Genomic DNA, 16,617 nt, shown 5'->3' with positions numbered 1-16,617 from the left:
AAAATTTGTGTTGTATTCAGGTAGTTTTTTTTTTTCCTCCCTTCCTTATCTGCCTCTGGTTTAATTCGATAATGTTCATGGCCCAGAAAAGTTAAATTGAAGCTGGAGTATTACAGAATGGTCAGATATATAAGAAACTGACATAGACATAAAAGAAATTACTGTTGCCGGGCATGGTGGCTCATGCCTGTAATCCCAGCACCATCTCAAAAAAAGAAAGAAATTATATATTGTTAACTTTTTTCAAGAAGTTGCATACTTCTAAGCTCATTCTTCTTTTATCTTCTTTCTGAATTCTGACTTCTTGAGATTTTTGTAGACTGAGTTAAGAGGAGTATTTGATTAACTATCTTTTTACCCGTTGTTATTCCTCCTAAAGATATTGTTTCAATAAACCAAATGTTTAAAGACGAAATTTTGGACTATACTGAAAACACTACATATAAACCAGTTGCCAAGAGTTTTTGTTTTGGGGCCGTGCACGTTGGCTCATACCTGTAATCCCTGCACTTTGGGAGGCTGAGGCAGGCAGATCACCTGAGGTAAGGAGTTTGAGACCAGCCTGACCAACATGGTGAAAACCCTTCTCTACCAAAAATACAAAAATTAGCCAGGTGCCTATAATTCCAGCTACTTGGGATTAACTGCCTGTGGTAGCGCGGGCCTGTAATCCCAACTACTCTGGAGGCTGAGGCAGGAGAATCTCTTGAACCCAGGAGGCGGAGGTTGCAGTGAGTCAAGATTGCACCATTGCACTCCAGCCTGGGCAATAGAGGGAGACTCCGTCACAAAAAAAAAAAAAAGAGTTTTTGTTTTTCCCTTTTGGTTCGTTAATTTTGTGCTATAGCCATTGCTTAATTGTGTTTTTTCCTTTCCCTTTCTTCATCCTTAAAGATTTCAACTTCAGTTTTTTCTTCTCCTGACTTATATTCTTGTGGCAGTGTAGGTTTTGTTGGGTTAAGAACACTACCTGCTTCCTCTATATGAACTCTCTTTCCTGACAAAAAGCAAAGTTGGTAGTGTAGAGTTTGTATTGTGTATGTTTTTAAGAAGGCATGATTATTACATTTTAATTTAGTACGATAGCAATGTTAAGTGATAATTAAGTATTTTTAATTCTTTTTTTCTTTTTAGTCTTTATAATATAGCTTTATGCATCTTTTTTTCCTGTTTATTCACAAAAGAAAGGTGGTGGGAGAAGCTGTGGAAGATTCCTGAGTGCATATGGGGATGGGATGATCAGCTGAAACACCATGTTCCTAGCCAACTCACTTTCCAAGGTGGTGTGACTAACTCTGACCAGCTTCTCTAGAGCTGAGTGTGCATAGTCACATTTACTATTTACTGAGTGCTTTCAAGATACCTGTTGTCATCTGTGATACTCTAAACAGGTGTTCAGAATCTCTTGTAAAGGCACTGGCCAAGCTTATTGCATGCCTTTGCATTGCTTGCATCTATGGGCCAAATTAAGCTTTTTTAAAAGAAGTTAAAAATCAAAATATTTTAGCTATTATATGTATGGGTTAAAAAAGTTGGAAGCATTAGATAAGGACATGAATATATTAATATGGGTTAGGCTGTTTTGTTAGAATATGTAATGAAGGCAATGTTAATGTAGAATTGAACATTTATTTAAAGAAGTTTTACAGATGGTTTGTTTCTACATTTACCTATCTTAATTTTATGTCAGAAAACCTGACTTAAATACGCTAACCATGATCATGAATGCCTTTGTATTATGTAATGCTTTGTTTAAGTCTTCCTTTCTTTCTCTTTGTCCAAGAAATATAACCTTACACCTGAGGCGACGGCATCTTTGAAAAACTAGTGATCAAGAATAACCAGATATACATGATGGGCATAAGGGTCATGACCAAAAAGATCTCTCAGTGGCATCTGTATCATTAAATATTAGGAATATTCATTCATTTCAGTAGTGCCTTCTGTCTTTGTGTTTATTGTTGTAAGTGTGAAAGTGAACTGAATACTCCATGATCCATCTCTGAAAAATATCGTCTAACCTAAATCACCAGCTTTCCTGTGGCATGGATATCCTGTCTTCTGAAGAACTGTTTTTGCTTTTCTGGAGCATGAATGTTTGTTGTTTTAGAGCTCTTTGTATTCAAGTTCATATTTTATCCTTCCTTTTAGTGCTTTTCCTCTAAGTAGCTTGTGGAAATTTTTCTGAGTAATCGAAGCTTCTATGTCAACATACGGTTTGTTGATATATGGAACCGCGTTAAGAAATTAATGCGTTCGGAAAAAACGGAAGGTGATTTTTCCAGGGAATTTGTTTCTTGGACTTAGGATTTCTTGTGCAGATTTTTCCCACCAGTTTGCTTTTCTCTACTATTATTTTCATAAAGGAGCAGCACCAGAATAGTCCTTAATATCGGAGATAGCTGTTGTGTCACTTCCTCATGCTGACATATTTACTAGAGGGTAAAATTAATAACCTTCTAGTAAGAGTGGCAGTCGAAGGGAAGGACTCATCTGACTTCTGGAAACCTATGTTAAAATAGAGTGCTTTGAACCTTGATCGTGGGCTAATCAGGTTGGAAATGAAACTAGAGACCAGATGCACCCAAGGAAACTTTTGGTAGTTACTTTATAAGTCACAGGAAATGCTTGTGTACTTTCCTGTGTTCCTTAAACAGTTGCACTTAAATTACCTCTTTGAAACTGAATGAAGAGACGGAGAGTATTGTTTTCTCTTTCCAGAAATAATACTTGTTTATACCTATAATAGCAATGAAATTTTGTTTCTTTTGAGACAGAGTTTGCTCTGTCTCCCAGTATGGAGTACAGTGGCAGGATCTTGGCTCACTGCAACCTCCACCTCCCGGGTTCAAGTGATTCTCCTGCCTCAGCCTCCCAAGTAGCTGGGACTACGTAGGTGCACTATGACACCCGGTTAATTTTTGTATTTTTAGTAGAGAAGGGGTTTCGCCATGTTGGCCAGACTGATCTTGAACTCCTGACCTCAGGTGATCTGCCCACCGCAGCCTCCCAAAGTGCTGGGATTACAGGCATGAGCCACCGCTCCTGGCCAACAGTGAAACTTGAGGCTATGAGAATGAAGGATTATTCTAATAGTGTAAACTATAAGGCAAGGAGGGTTAAAAAGAAAACAGAGATAGGCTCTCAACGCACAAATGAATATGATTAACAGATTCTTGTGTATCACATTTGAAATGCTTTATGTTTTGGCTTTATGTAGATGAGTTGAAAACCTGTGTTTTTGTTTATGTTGTTTGGTTTTTGTTTTTGGCTATCATGTAAAAAGGCATGTAAGGGATGGCATTGATTATTCTAAGTAATTTTTACTGGGAAACATTTCCAAGATTTTGAATAGCTAAATGTCAACTTTTTTCTTAATAGTATTTTCATCTCAGCCTAGTGACGATGAATCAAGTAGTGATGAAACCAGTAACCAGCCCAGTCCTGCCTTTAGACGACGCCGTGCTAGGAAGAAGACTGTTTCTACTTCAGAATCTGAAGACCGGCTAGTTGCTGAACAAGAAACCGAACCTTCTAAGGAGTTGAGTAAACGTCAGTTCAGTGGTGGTCTCAATAAGTGTGTTATACTTGCTTTGGTGATTGCAATCAGCATGGGATTTGGACATTTCTATGGTAAGTATTCAAAAATGTGTAACCTGATGGGATAGTGTAGAGGCACTTAAGAGTGAGGAATCCTGGGATGTGTTTTCGGTGCCATTATTAAATATATGGCCTTGAAAACTTGAAGCCTGTTTGAGCCTCAGTTTTCTCATTCGGGAAGTGGGTGCTGCCTATCTCACAAAGCTTTTTGGGTAGCAGTTATTAATAAATGTAAAGATAATAACGACATATATTTGTGACTCTTTTAAAGTTAAAAGATGGAAGATTAAAAATCTGAAATGCTCACCATGAGGGAAATCATTTACATTTAGAATAATAGTTCAACTAAGTTGAAGTGTAAGTTTATTAGGAAGATTATTTAAATCGCAGTTGAAATAGTTACATTTGAAATGTAGAAATAGTAAGTGTTCATTATTTCTACTTTGAGGTTTCATGTAAGTATCTTACTTTGTAACTTTCATTGTTGTTTCTATGATTAACATGAAGTGAGAGGTTTTCATCTTTATTCTTATACTTTGCTCTTTATTATGATTGATACTATTTATATATGTTGATCATCTTATCAATTCAAAGCCTTTAAATGCCTTTTGGGTGAGGAAGGTATTCCATTGGTGTTACTTTACTTTCTCATTTAGGAGCCTCACCCATTGAACCTCTCTTTTTTTTTTTTTTTTGGAGATAGAGTCCCACTCTGTCGCCCAGGCTGGAGTGCAGTGGCACGATCTTGGCTCACTGCAAACTCCACCCCCAGGGTTCTAGCAATTCTCCTACCTCAGCCTCCCGAGTAGCTGGGTTAACAGGCACCTGCCACCATGCCTGGCTAATTGTTTTGTATTTGTAGTAGAGATGGGGTTTTGCCATGTTGGCCAGGCTGGTCTCAAACTTTTTTTTGTTTTGTTTTTTTGAGACGGAATCTCACTCTGTCGCCCAGGCTGGAGTCCAGTGGTGCGACCTCGGCTCACTGCAACCTCCACCTCTGGGTTCAAGCAATTCTCCTGCCTCAACCTCCTGAGTAGCTGGGATTACAGGTGCCCGCCACCATGCTTGGCTAATTGTTTTGCGTTTTTAGTAGAGATGGGGTTTCACCATCTTGGCCAGGCTGGTCTCGATCTCCTGACCTTGTGATGCACCTGCCTTGGCCTCCCAAAGTGCTGGGATTACAGGCGTGAGCCACCGCGCCTGGCCAGTCTTGAACTCTTGATCTAAGGTGCTCCACCTGCCTCAGCCTCCCAAAGTGCTGGGATTACAGGCATGAGCCACCACGCCTGGCCTGAATCTCTTATTTAAGGTATGTATTTGTACAATGACTGGAATATTTGAAACCTGAACTTTGACTCTCTTTGCTGTATTGGAATTTGGGGTAGAGACACTTAAAAAGGAAATGTCTTAGATATTGTCAACTTCCCGAATTTTAGCTTGCTTTATATTAACTACTTTTAGATTTTTTTGCCTGCATAATCCACAGTCTAACTTTCATTTTGCTAGTTCCTTTGAAAAATGTATTTCTTATGCAAAAATTGAAGAATTACATGTATCCTATGTGGATTTGTGGAAAAGGTATATTATTCAACATAGCGTAATGTTAGAATAAACTTAATGAAGACAATACCTGTTTAAAGTCAGAGCTTGCAAGATGTGTTTCTTGTATTTATATTAATAAAAATATGTATTTAGATTTCTGATGGATACCTGCTTGAATTTAATACTGAGAGACTATTTGTATCCTTTCTTGAAATTTGTTGTAATAAGATTTGATTGCAAATATATATTTACCTTTATAGACTAGCTGAAACAAATTAATCAGTATGTATTTGACTATGATTTTCCCTCCACAGGTAAACATGAGAGTAACAAAGGAGAAGATCTTATCTTAATATTTTTTTCTTCAAAACAAATTGGATAGTGATGTAAAGTGTTAATCCAAATTGCATTAAAACTTCACTATTTACATGACCTTTGAATATTTTGTAGAAAGATCATTTTACAGGAGTGCTTTCAAAATGAGAAGTTACTTCTCTGTTATGTAGGATTTTGGTTATTAGTAAAGTTTACCTGAATAGTTAATTAATAAAACATTGTCCTTTACTTCATATTAGCCTTTTCAGAATATGAAAAGCCTGGATAATATATTATGAAGTAGGCCTTATAGTAATGAGATTAGTTTAATTAACATACAAGACCTAACCTAAATGACTTTTCCAAATCACTGCTTAAAAGACATCACTTTTTTTTTTTGAGACGGAGTTTTGTTCTTGTTGCCCAGGCTGGAGTGCAGTGCGTGATCTCAGCTCACTGCAACCTTCGCCTCCCAGGTTCAAGTGATTCTCCTGCTTCAGATCTCCTGAGTATCTAGGATTACAGACATGTGCCACCATGCCCAGCTAATTTTGTACTTTTAGTAGAGACAGGGTTTCTCCACGTTTGTCAGGCTGGTCTTGACCTCCCGGCCTCAGGTGATCTGCCCACCTCGGCCTCCCAAAGGGCTGGGATTACAGGTGTGAGCCACTGCACCTGGCAAGACATCACTTTTTTAAATTTTAGCACTGATCTCAACATTCTTTGGAGTTGATTTCAGAGCCGTTTTGAACTTCCCATTCACCGTGAAGTCGGTCATTGCATCCCATAGTCATTCATTCACTTTATAATTTTATTTTATTTTATTTTTTGAGACAGAGTCTTGCTCTGTTGCCCAGGCTGGAGTGCAGTGATGCAATCTTGGCTCACTGCAACCTCCGTCTCCCAGGTTCAAGCGACTCACCTGTCTCAACCTCCCGAGTAGCTGTGATTATAGGCGCCCACCAGCATGCCTGGCTAATTTTTGTATTTTTAGTAGAGATGAGGTTTTGCCCTGTTGGCCAGGTTGATCTTGAACTCCTGACCTCAAGTGATCCGCCTGCCTCAGCCTCCCAAAGTGCTGGGATTATAGGCATGAGCCACTATGTCTGGCCCGCTTTATAATAATTTAACAATACCATACTACTAATTGAATCATTCTGCATTTGTCAGCCTTGGTGCCATATACATTTGAATTGGCAGATTTACACTGCAGGGAAGAGAAAGCTAGCATGACTGAGGATAGTGAAGCAGTATACTCCAGTGTACTCCATCTGAAAATGCTTTCCGAAGTGTTATTAAAAAGTTTCATGAATGAAGCAGTCTTTCTTCTTCTTATATTTACTTGTGACTATCAACATTCTAAATCATCAATGGAGTTCAATTGATTTGGTTTTCTCCTTGAGTTGCTTCAAGTATTGATAGACTACTTGGCTCTTCAGCAGACTATTATATAACAAGATATCTAGATGCTAAGTTATAGAGCACAGAATGAATTACAGCTCAAAGGATACACTTAATGAATTATCCCAGAGGTGGTAAGATTTTTTTTTTTTTTTAAATCAGTTCATTTATTTCAACCGATGTTTATTGGCTGGTAATACAGTTGCTCCTTAAGGAGAAATGATTTGAACAGGAGAAGAGTTTAAAAAATTTTTTTTTTATATAGGAGATTTGTACTCCAAGATTCTTCTGTGCTGTAGTCAAAAGTGATGTGCCGTTAATGGACTCTGAATGTCCTTCAACACAATAGACATGGCCAAGGAAAATAAATCCAAAGAAAAGAAACCCGGGCAAGACTGTAGGTCTAAGAGGCATGGCCAAGGTGTTGAGTGTGAGTGTATGTAACAGACAAACTTCTGCATTTGGGGCTATTCTTGGAGTCACCTTGTTTTTTTGTTTTTTGTTTTTTCATTTAACATTAAATTTATTCATTCAGCAAATATTCATTGAGCTCCTACTGCATATCAGGGACTGGTGAAGAAATAGAGGTGGTAAGATTTAAGTTGTGTCTCATCATAGTGAGTTTATGATAGACTCAAGGAAGCTAGAACATTCCAGCAACAGAGAATCTGATAACCTGAGGAAGAAGTAATCTTGGGTTTGGGAGCAGTGAAAAGACTGCCCGGACTATAGCAGAGTAGGTATTTAGAAATAATGGAGTAGGTGGGGTGCTGTTATAGTCATCCCTTGATGTCCATGAGGGATGGGTTCCAGGAGGCACCCATACCAAAATCCATACATACTAAAGTCCCTTGACGGCGGACCTCACATACATGAAAAGTCACCTCTCCATATACCTGGAGTTTGCATCCTGCCATTGGATTTTGCATCCTGCCATGTAGTTCAAACTCACATTGCTCAAGGGTCAACTTTATATTGTAAAACATCTTGGAATTGATAGGAAAGTTTGATTTATTGAGTAACCTGCTATCAGGTTAGAGAAAAAGAGTGCCGGAACATTTTGCTGGTGTGGAAAAAGTGGTATGGGAAAATGTAGAACAGTCAGTTAGGTGTTCTGTAATCCAGATATTTGGTGAGGAGGACCTTGACAATTGGAATAACATTGGGAATGGAATAAGGGACATTGAAGGAATAATGGAAAATAATGGCAGTTTATTAAATTGTAGAAAATGTGCTAGCTGCTTCACTTTTGGAGTTGGGGTTACTGGGGAAGTTTTGCCAGATGATAAATAGATGGTGAGCACAGTTTGGTTTGGTTTTACCCAAATTTGTTCTAGACAAATTTGGTTTGGGGCAGGTGTTGAGGTTTGATTCCCCCCGCCCCCCCACCCTACAAAGAGGCCCCTACGCAGCTGGATGTGTTGGCTAGAAGCTCTGATGAGAAGTTAGGACTAGATCTGTAGATTGGAATAGGAGTGATAGCAAAATCTGACAGTGGTGCAACATGGTACAATAGTCAGCATTTGTAGACATGACTAGGCCAAAGATTGTATCTTGAGGATAATAGTTTAGGCAGCCAAAGGTGCAGGAAAAACCCCCAAGTGATTAGTCAGTAATACTGTAAAAGGCCACATTAAGACAGCAATCAAGCATATGCTATATTATACTATCTTGAATTCAGACCTCAACACAGTTTTAGATTATTTTCCAGTGGGCAAAGGAATTAATCTTCTTAGCAGTTTGAAATAGAAATTGCAGAAGATTTCTGTTACTCTGGGAACCATAGATACATTTCCTTCAACATTTGAAAAAATCTGGGATTCTTCTGAGTAGTTTTGAAACAAGCTTGCCATGCTTCTATAAATTGGGAAATCTAAAGAGAGGAAATGAATTCTAACACAGAATATCATAGCTAGAATATGTAACAGTTATCTGTAAATTGGCAAAAGTTGTTTTTAGTGTTTTTCAAGATGTATTGAAGACATTTAAAATAATTTGTATAGCAGTAAGGGAAGAAATAGCGATCATCGCATCCTTTCTTTGTAAAATTCTATAGTATCTATACTCAGTAGATGTAATGTTAAGGTAGCTAACCACATTTTGCCTTATTTTTGATTTCGTGGTTTTTCCCCCCTTATACATGAAGCATGTGAACAGCATGCCTGAGTAAAGTAACATTTTGATTTTTAGGGTGAAAATATGAAGAATCCTAGTTGGTTTAAGATTCTTTTTTTGAGACAGAGTTTCGCTCTTGTTGCCCAGGCTGGAGTGCAGTGGCACGATCTTGGCTCACCACAACCTCTGCCTCCCGGGTTCAAGCGATTCTCCTGCCTCAGCCTCCCGAGTGGCTGGGATTACAGGCATGCGCCACCACGCCCTCACTAATTTTGTATTTTTAGTAGAGACAGGGTTTCTCCATGTTGGTCAGGCTGGTCTTGAACTCCTGACCTCAGGTGATCCATCTGCTTTGGCCTCCCAAAGTGCTGGGATTACAGGCGTGAGCTACCACGCCTGTCCGATTCTTTTATCACTGTTGGTAGAAGGACAGTGCTACTCCAGTACAGATTTAACCATTGCAGAATTCTTAACAAATTTGGCTTTGAGAATGGTGCACAGTCACCATTAGCCAATTATTTTCTGTGCTGTACTTTTTGGGCTTTGTTGTATCCTTTAGGCAAAATATTAAAAAAAAAAAAGAGGTTTTCATTTTTCCTTATTGATTTTATGACCTGTGAAAAAACACCAGGTCTGTTCATTTCTCTGTATAAAGGAGGCTGAAATACTTTTTGTACTTAAAGATAACCCCCAAAACAACAAAGCTGAGTGCCTTCAATATAGCAAGATAAGAGCATTACATAAATGGTTTTCTTGGTTAGAGCCATATGGGCGGGCCTGTGTTTTTTAATACAAAGTATAGTGAACTGCTTAAATGTTCCTGGGTATATGTAAATAAATGTTTTTAAAAGCTGGCCTACTTGGCCTTACTTATATTACGTAAATGTTCACCATCATCTGATGAATGATCATGGGCTTTCACTTACTTATCTTTAAAAAATTTTTTTTTATTTTTAGTAGAGACGGGGTTTCACCATGTTGACCAGGCGGGTCTTGAACTCCTGACCTCAAATGGTCCACCTGCCTTGGCTCCCAAAGTGCTGGGATTACAGGCGTGAGCCACTGTGCCCAGCCTCAGTTACTTATTCTTTATGTAATCAGAAATGCTGATACTCTGAATAAAATGATTGTTAAGATCATCATAGGTTATGGCCAGGCACAATGGCTCACACATGTAATCCCAGCACTTTGAGAAGCCAAGGTGGGTGGATCACTTGAGGCCAGGAGTTTGAGACCAGCCTGGCCAACATGGCAAAACCCTGTCTCTACAAAAAATTAGCGGGGCATGGTGGCGCTTGCCTATAGTCCCAGCTACTCGAGAAGCTGAGGCATGAGAATTGCTTGAACCCGGGGAGGCAGAGGTTGCAGTGAGCTGAGACCATACCAGCCTGGGCGACGGAGCGAGACTCTGTCTCAAAAAAAAACAAAAAAGATTACATAGCTTATATGCAGATTACCAGTGTTTAAAAATAAATAAAACATTGAATGATAATATTTATGTTACATACCCTTAATAAAAATATTTATTTTAGGCACAGTTCAGATTCAGAAGCGTCAACAGTTAGTCAGAAAGATACATGAAGATGAATTGAATGATATGAAGGATTATCTTTCCCAGTGTCAACAGGAACAAGAGTCTTTCATAGATTATAAGGTATGTACCACTAACAAATATTTAAAATAATTGTTAGTGATTATTGTGCTTATTAGTTAGAGCTTATCGTGCTTAGCAGTGCAGACTAGTAAATCAGTAATAATGCAGATCATTGTTGAATTGAATACGGGTACTTACTGTGGCCTAGTCAGTCATGAGTGCACCATATAGAGTATTTCTCTTATTCTCAAAACATGGGAATTAAGCAATTATTAACTTTTATAGGTGGGAAAGAGGTTTAGAAAGGTTAAGGGACTTTCCCAAGGTAGCAACTGGCAGAGCTAATTTGTTTTTGTTTGTTTGTTTGTTTGTTTATTTATTTGAGATGGAATCTTGCTCTCTTGCCCAGGCTAGAGTGCAGTGGTGCAGCCTCAGGTCACTGCAACTTCCACCTCCTGGGTTCAAGCAGTTCTTGTGCCTTGGCCTCCCAAGTAGCTGGGATTACAGGTGTGCGCCACTACGCCCAGCTAGTTTTTTTGTATTTTGAGTAGAGACGGGGTTTCGCTATGTTAGCCAGGCTGGTCTCGAACTCCTGACCTCAGTCTACCCACCTTAGCCTCCTAAAGTGTTGGGATTACAGGTGTGAGCCATTGTGCCCGGCCACGGCCTTTTTTTGTTTTGTTTTGTTTTGGAGAGCTAATTTGATTCCAAGGATTTGACTTAAGAACTCTTATCCCTAGCTGCTATTTTATAGTTAACATCTTTTAAAAGTGACATATTATATGTGTATATAGATATTTTTATTAGCATTATTTTCACAGAGTGAAGCAGACATTTTCAGTTGGCAGGAGGGAAAGAGGAGAGTTGTGGTTTTATAGCCTCTCTAAGATCTTCTCTTGATCTGGGACATAGCCATTCCTTTTCATTGTTTTTTTTTTCATTCTGATGGAAGGGAGAGCATGTTATGTTTTTCTGCCTATAACTCATCTAGATCTTGTCTCACAAGACTGTACTGTCTGTTCTGTTATTCCCCAATACCCCTGGAGGTTTATGAGGATCAGCAAAATGGCTGGTCTTTATCTAGTTTTCCCTAGGAAGGATGTAGAGAGAAACTCAGGGTAGAAAAGTAAGCTGTGTCTGGGTGTGGTGACAACCTCCCAAATTCCCAAAGTTGGTGACTTTGGGAGGCCGAGGTGGGTGGATTGTTTGAGCCCAAGAGTTCAAGACCATCCTGGCCAACATGGTGAAACCGTGTCTCTACCAAAATACAAAAATTAGCCGGTTGTGGTGGCACATACCTGTAATCTCAGATTTTTGGAGGCTTAGTTAGGCACAAGAATTGTTTGAACCTGGGAGGCAGAGTTTACAGTGAGCTGAGATCATGCTGTTGCACTCTAGCCTGGGCCACAGAGGAAGACCGTGTCTCAAAAAAAAAAAAAAAGGGGAAAGAAAGAAAAGTAAGCTATTTTTTTTCCTCCATTTTTTCACCCCCAATTCTCACACTTAATTTATGTATGCTTCCCTTACAGGTTGTATTTCTTGAAAAGGCAAAAATACTACTTTGTAACTAAATTGTTATCTTTCAGGGAGGTACTTCTCCCATCCAAGTACTAACCAGGCCAGACCCTGCCTAGCTTCTGCCATCAGAGGAGATTGGGCGCATTCAGGGTGGTATGGCTGTAGACACAGGGAGGTACTTATGAAGTTAATTATAAATAGTTCAGTTTTTCCCATCTGTATTAGAAGATGCCATTTTCTTCACCACAATGTTTTCTGGTTCCATAGGATAACATTGGCTTTTGGAAAACTCACCACACATAAATCTCTAGAGAGAATTTGTAGTTTGGTTTGGGTTTGGATTTGTTTGTTTTTTTGAGATGGAGCCTTGCTGTGTGGCCCAGGCTGGAGTGCAGTGGGGTGATCTCAGCTCACTGGAACTTCTGCCTCCTGGGTTCAAGTGATTCTCCTGCCTCAGTCTCCCAAGTAGCTGGGATTACAGGCTCCCTCCACTATGCCCGGCTCATTTTTTGCATTTCAGTAGAGATGAGGTTTCATCATGTTGGCCAGGCTGGATTTGAACTCCTGACCTCAGGTAATCTGCCTGCCTCAGCCTCCCAAAGTGCTGGGATTACAGGCGTGAGCCACTGCACTTAGCCTGTTTTTTGTTTGTTTGTTTGTTTGTTTTAAGAGGCAGAGTCTCATTCTTGTTGCCCAAGCTGGAGTGCAGTGGTGCGATCATGGCTTACTGCTGCCTCAACTTCCTGGGCTCAAGCAATCCTCCTGGCTTAGCCTCTCAAGTAGCTGGGACCACAAGCACATGCCACCATGTCCAACTTTGTTATTAAATTTTTCATAGAGATGGGGTCTCACTATGTTGCCCAGGCTATTCTGGAACTTCTGGGTTCAAGTGATCCTCCTGCCTTGGCCTCAAAATGCTGGGATTAAAGGATTGAGCCACTGTGCCCAGCTAGTGAGTCAGTTTTTGCAGATCTCTTGCTTCTAGCTGTTAAGTGTGGATCAGGTAGATGTTGAAGCTCTTTGGAAGACCTGGTCAGGATCTGCTTATCACTACTTATGTCAGCATCGTATTTACTGCGTGAGGACTGCTGTACTCTTCTTTCATCCTGTGGCTTCCTGTGCTTGTGCATTTCAAGAGTACGCCACGCCAGTGTATCGGTCTCTTCTACTCCACAGTCCACTGCTTTTTGGGTAGAAGAAACTTCTTTTCTCTCATACAGGTAGAACAGATGAAATGACTGTGATTAAATTTTAAATCTTTATTTGTTCTCTGAAGATTAATGAGCCAGAAGGTGAAGCAGTCATTTCAGATAGTTATTTTTCAAGTATAAAATAGTGTCATTCTCTTAAAGGACTTTTTTTTTTTTTTTTTTTTTTTTGCTTGTTTCTGAACCCAGGTAATTGACTGGTCTAACCATAACATTTGTGATAAATTAAGCCAAATTTAAGTATCATTTTGCAGATTTATACATAAGATATTTTTAACTGGATGGATAATGCTGTAAGAACCTGTTGAACCACATTAAGTTTTGACTGTTTTTGGTTAAATTTTGTTACTAGTGCATATGTTTGAAAGAAAATTCAAATCAGTCAAGGATACCCTTATCGAAGCAGTAAAATTCTATAAGCCGAATTGACCATGATTTCTACCACAGGTGCTGACTTTCAGTTATAGTAATCTATAGATTAATCTTCAGAGTTATATTAATTGTACAGATTACAGAACTGCTGTAATCTGGGTGACAGTCACTTCAAAAGTTTACATAAAATTGGATAAGTTAGTTATAAATGTTCAAGATTCAGTCTGTCCTCTAACATGCTTATAGAATTTATAGCTTATCTGTACTTACTTAGAAATGTTAATTGCATAGGACTAAAATGTTTCAAATAGGACTAAGATTATTAGAATTTCATTCTTTGAAGGGTACACTGAGTACAAACAATTTTTGAAGCCATAAGTCAGCTCTCGATGTAATTTTACTTTTATTTTGTATTTTATTTTATTATTTTTTTGAGATGGAGTCTCGCTCTGTCACCAGGCTAGGGTGCAGTGGTGCAATCTCGGCTCACTGGCAACATTTGCCTCCCAGGTTCAGGTGATTCCCCTGCCTCAGCCTCCCGAGTGTCTGGGATTACAGGCGCATGCCACCATGCCCAGCTAATTTTTGTGTTTTTACTAGAGACGAGGTTTCACCATGTTGGCCAGGATGGTCTCGATATCTTGATCTAGTGGTCTGCCCACCTCAGCCTCCCAAAGTGCTGGGATTACGGGTGTGAGCCACTGCGCCCAGCCAATAATTTTACCTTTTGTAAAAGGTAATCTCTCTTCCCAATTCAGAAGAACCTTTAGTCCTGCAAGCTGTAGCTAACTTTCTGTCTTTTAAGTTCTTCCAGACATGCGTGGTGGCTCATGCCTATAATGCCAGCACTTTGGGAGGCCGGAGAGTCGCTGCTTGAACTCAAGAGGCAGAGGTTGTAGTAAGCCGAGATTGCACCACTGCACGCTAGCCTGGGCGACAGAGCAAGACTCCGTCTCAAAAAAAAAAAAATTATTCCACCATGCTGTAGTTCACAATTTGATGTAGCTCTCTGCTCTGTGTTTTCTTGCATATGAACGTTGTCTTTCCCAGTGTTTATACTATTGAAAATACTACCCGGGGCGGGGTGGTCTCTGTAGAAGTAAAGACACAAAAGCTTATGTGTTATTATACCTTAAAGATTTAAATTCAGCTTTTAAAGCTCTTGACATTTTATTTCTTCTCTTTCAAAAAAACGTAGTCATTGAAAGAAAATCTTGCAAGGTGTTGGACACTTACTGAAGCAGAGAAGATGTCCTTTGAAACTCAGAAAATGAACCTTGCTACAGAAAATCGGTATTTAAGAGTATCTCTGGAGAAGGAAGAAAAAGCCTTATCCTCATTACAGGAAGAGTTAAACAAACTAAGAGAACAGATTAGAATATTGGAAGATAAAGGGACAAGTACTGAATTAGTTAAAGAAAATCAGAAACTTAAGCAGCATTTGGAAGAGGAAAAGCAGAAAAAACACAGCTTTCTTAGTCAAAGGGAGACTCTGTTGGCAGAAGCAAAGATGCTAAAGAGGGAACTGGAGAAAGAACGACTAGTAACTACGGCTTTAAGGGGGGAACTCCAGCAGTTAAGTGGTAGTCAGTTACATGGCAAGTCCGATTCTCCCAATGTATACACTGAAAAAAAGGAAATAGCAATCTTACGGGAAAGACTCACTGAGCTGGAACGGAAGCTAACCTTCGAACAGCAGCGTTCTGATTTGTGGGAAAGATTGTATGTTGAGGCAAAAGATCAAAGTGGAAAACAAGAAACGGATGGAAAAAAGAAAGGGGGCAGAGGAAACCACAGGGCTAAAAATAAGTCAAAGGAAACATTTTTGGGTTCAGTTAAGGAAACATTTGATGCCATGAAGAATTCTACCAAGGAGTTTGTGAGGCATCACAAAGAGAAAATTAAGCAGGCTAAAGAAGCTGTGAAGGAAAATCTGAAAAAATTCTCAGACTCAGTTAAATCCACTTTCAGACATTTTAAAGATACCACCAAGAATATCTTTGATGAAAAGGGTAATAAAAGATTTGGTGCTACAAAAGAAGCAGCTGAAAAAGCAAGAACAGTTTTTAGTGACTATTTACATCCACAGTATAAGGCACCTACAGAAAACCATCATAATAGAGGCCCTACTATGCAAAATGATGGAAGGAAAGAAAAGCCAGTTCACTTTAAAGAATTCAGAAAAAATACAAATTCAAAGAAATGCAGTCCTGGCCATAATTGTAGAGACAATTCTCATTCTTTCAGAAAGGCTTGTTCTGGTGTATTTGATTGTGCTCAACAAGAGTCCATGAGCCTTTTTAACACAGTGGTGAATCCTATAAGGATGGATGAATTTAGACAGATAATTCAAAGGTACATGTTAAAAGAACTGAATACTTTTTGTCACTGGAACGAACTTGATCAGTTCATCAATAAGTTTTTCCTAAATGGTGTCTTTATACATGATCAGAAGCTCTTCACTGACTTTGTTAATGATGTTAAAGATTATCTTAGAAACATGAAGGAATATCAAGTAGATAATGATGGAGTATTTGAGAAGTTGGATGAATATATATATAGACACTTCTTTGGTCACACTTTTTCCCCTCCATATGGACCCAGGTCGGTTTACATAAAACCATGTCATTACAGTAGTTTGTAACATTTGTAGATTGGATAGCATTTTTATGATTTGATGAGTTTCTTGGAAGGTTACTTTTTCTAAGAGTTGTGCTTTATTGCCACTGAGAATTCAGAATAAATTGAAAGGTGGAGTCTAAAAAGTATTAGCTGTTACAAATGGAACATTTCATTATAACGTAATCACTTTGATTTGAGCAAATGGTTTAATTTTTATCCTAAAAACCAGTTAAGAATATATAAAATCCTATTTTGGCCAAGTTTGTTTCTTTTCAGTATAGTTTATAATGAAAAGATCACCTTGAGTGAAATTATTTTCCTTTAATCTTT

At 38.9% G+C, this 16,617-nt stretch overlaps 1 protein-coding gene across 5 annotated transcripts in view; it reads left to right on the top strand.

Annotated features, from left to right (window-relative positions):
- Positions 1–16,617, top strand: part of CCPG1 (cell cycle progression 1) — a 50,423-nt gene that overhangs the window by 29,967 nt on the left and 3,839 nt on the right. For 3 of the 5 annotated variants that reach the window (XM_010372565.2, XM_030929728.1, XM_030929727.1), the window contains exons 6-8: positions 3,382–3,633; positions 10,506–10,627; positions 14,864–16,269. In XM_010372565.2, the coding sequence (XP_010370867.2) occupies positions 3,382–3,633; positions 10,506–10,627; positions 14,864–16,269 (1,780 nt within the window). The remainder of the gene's footprint in view (positions 1–3,381; positions 3,634–10,505; positions 10,628–14,863; positions 16,270–16,617) is intronic. The other 2 variants (XM_030929730.1, XM_030929729.1) reach the window with 1 other exon arrangement.

This window comes from Rhinopithecus roxellana, chromosome 5 (genome assembly GCF_007565055.1).
Source record: "Rhinopithecus roxellana isolate Shanxi Qingling chromosome 5, ASM756505v1, whole genome shotgun sequence".
Taxonomy (NCBI): Eukaryota; Metazoa; Chordata; class Mammalia; order Primates; family Cercopithecidae; genus Rhinopithecus; species Rhinopithecus roxellana.
This window is presented reverse-complemented; position numbering and strand designations above follow the sequence as displayed.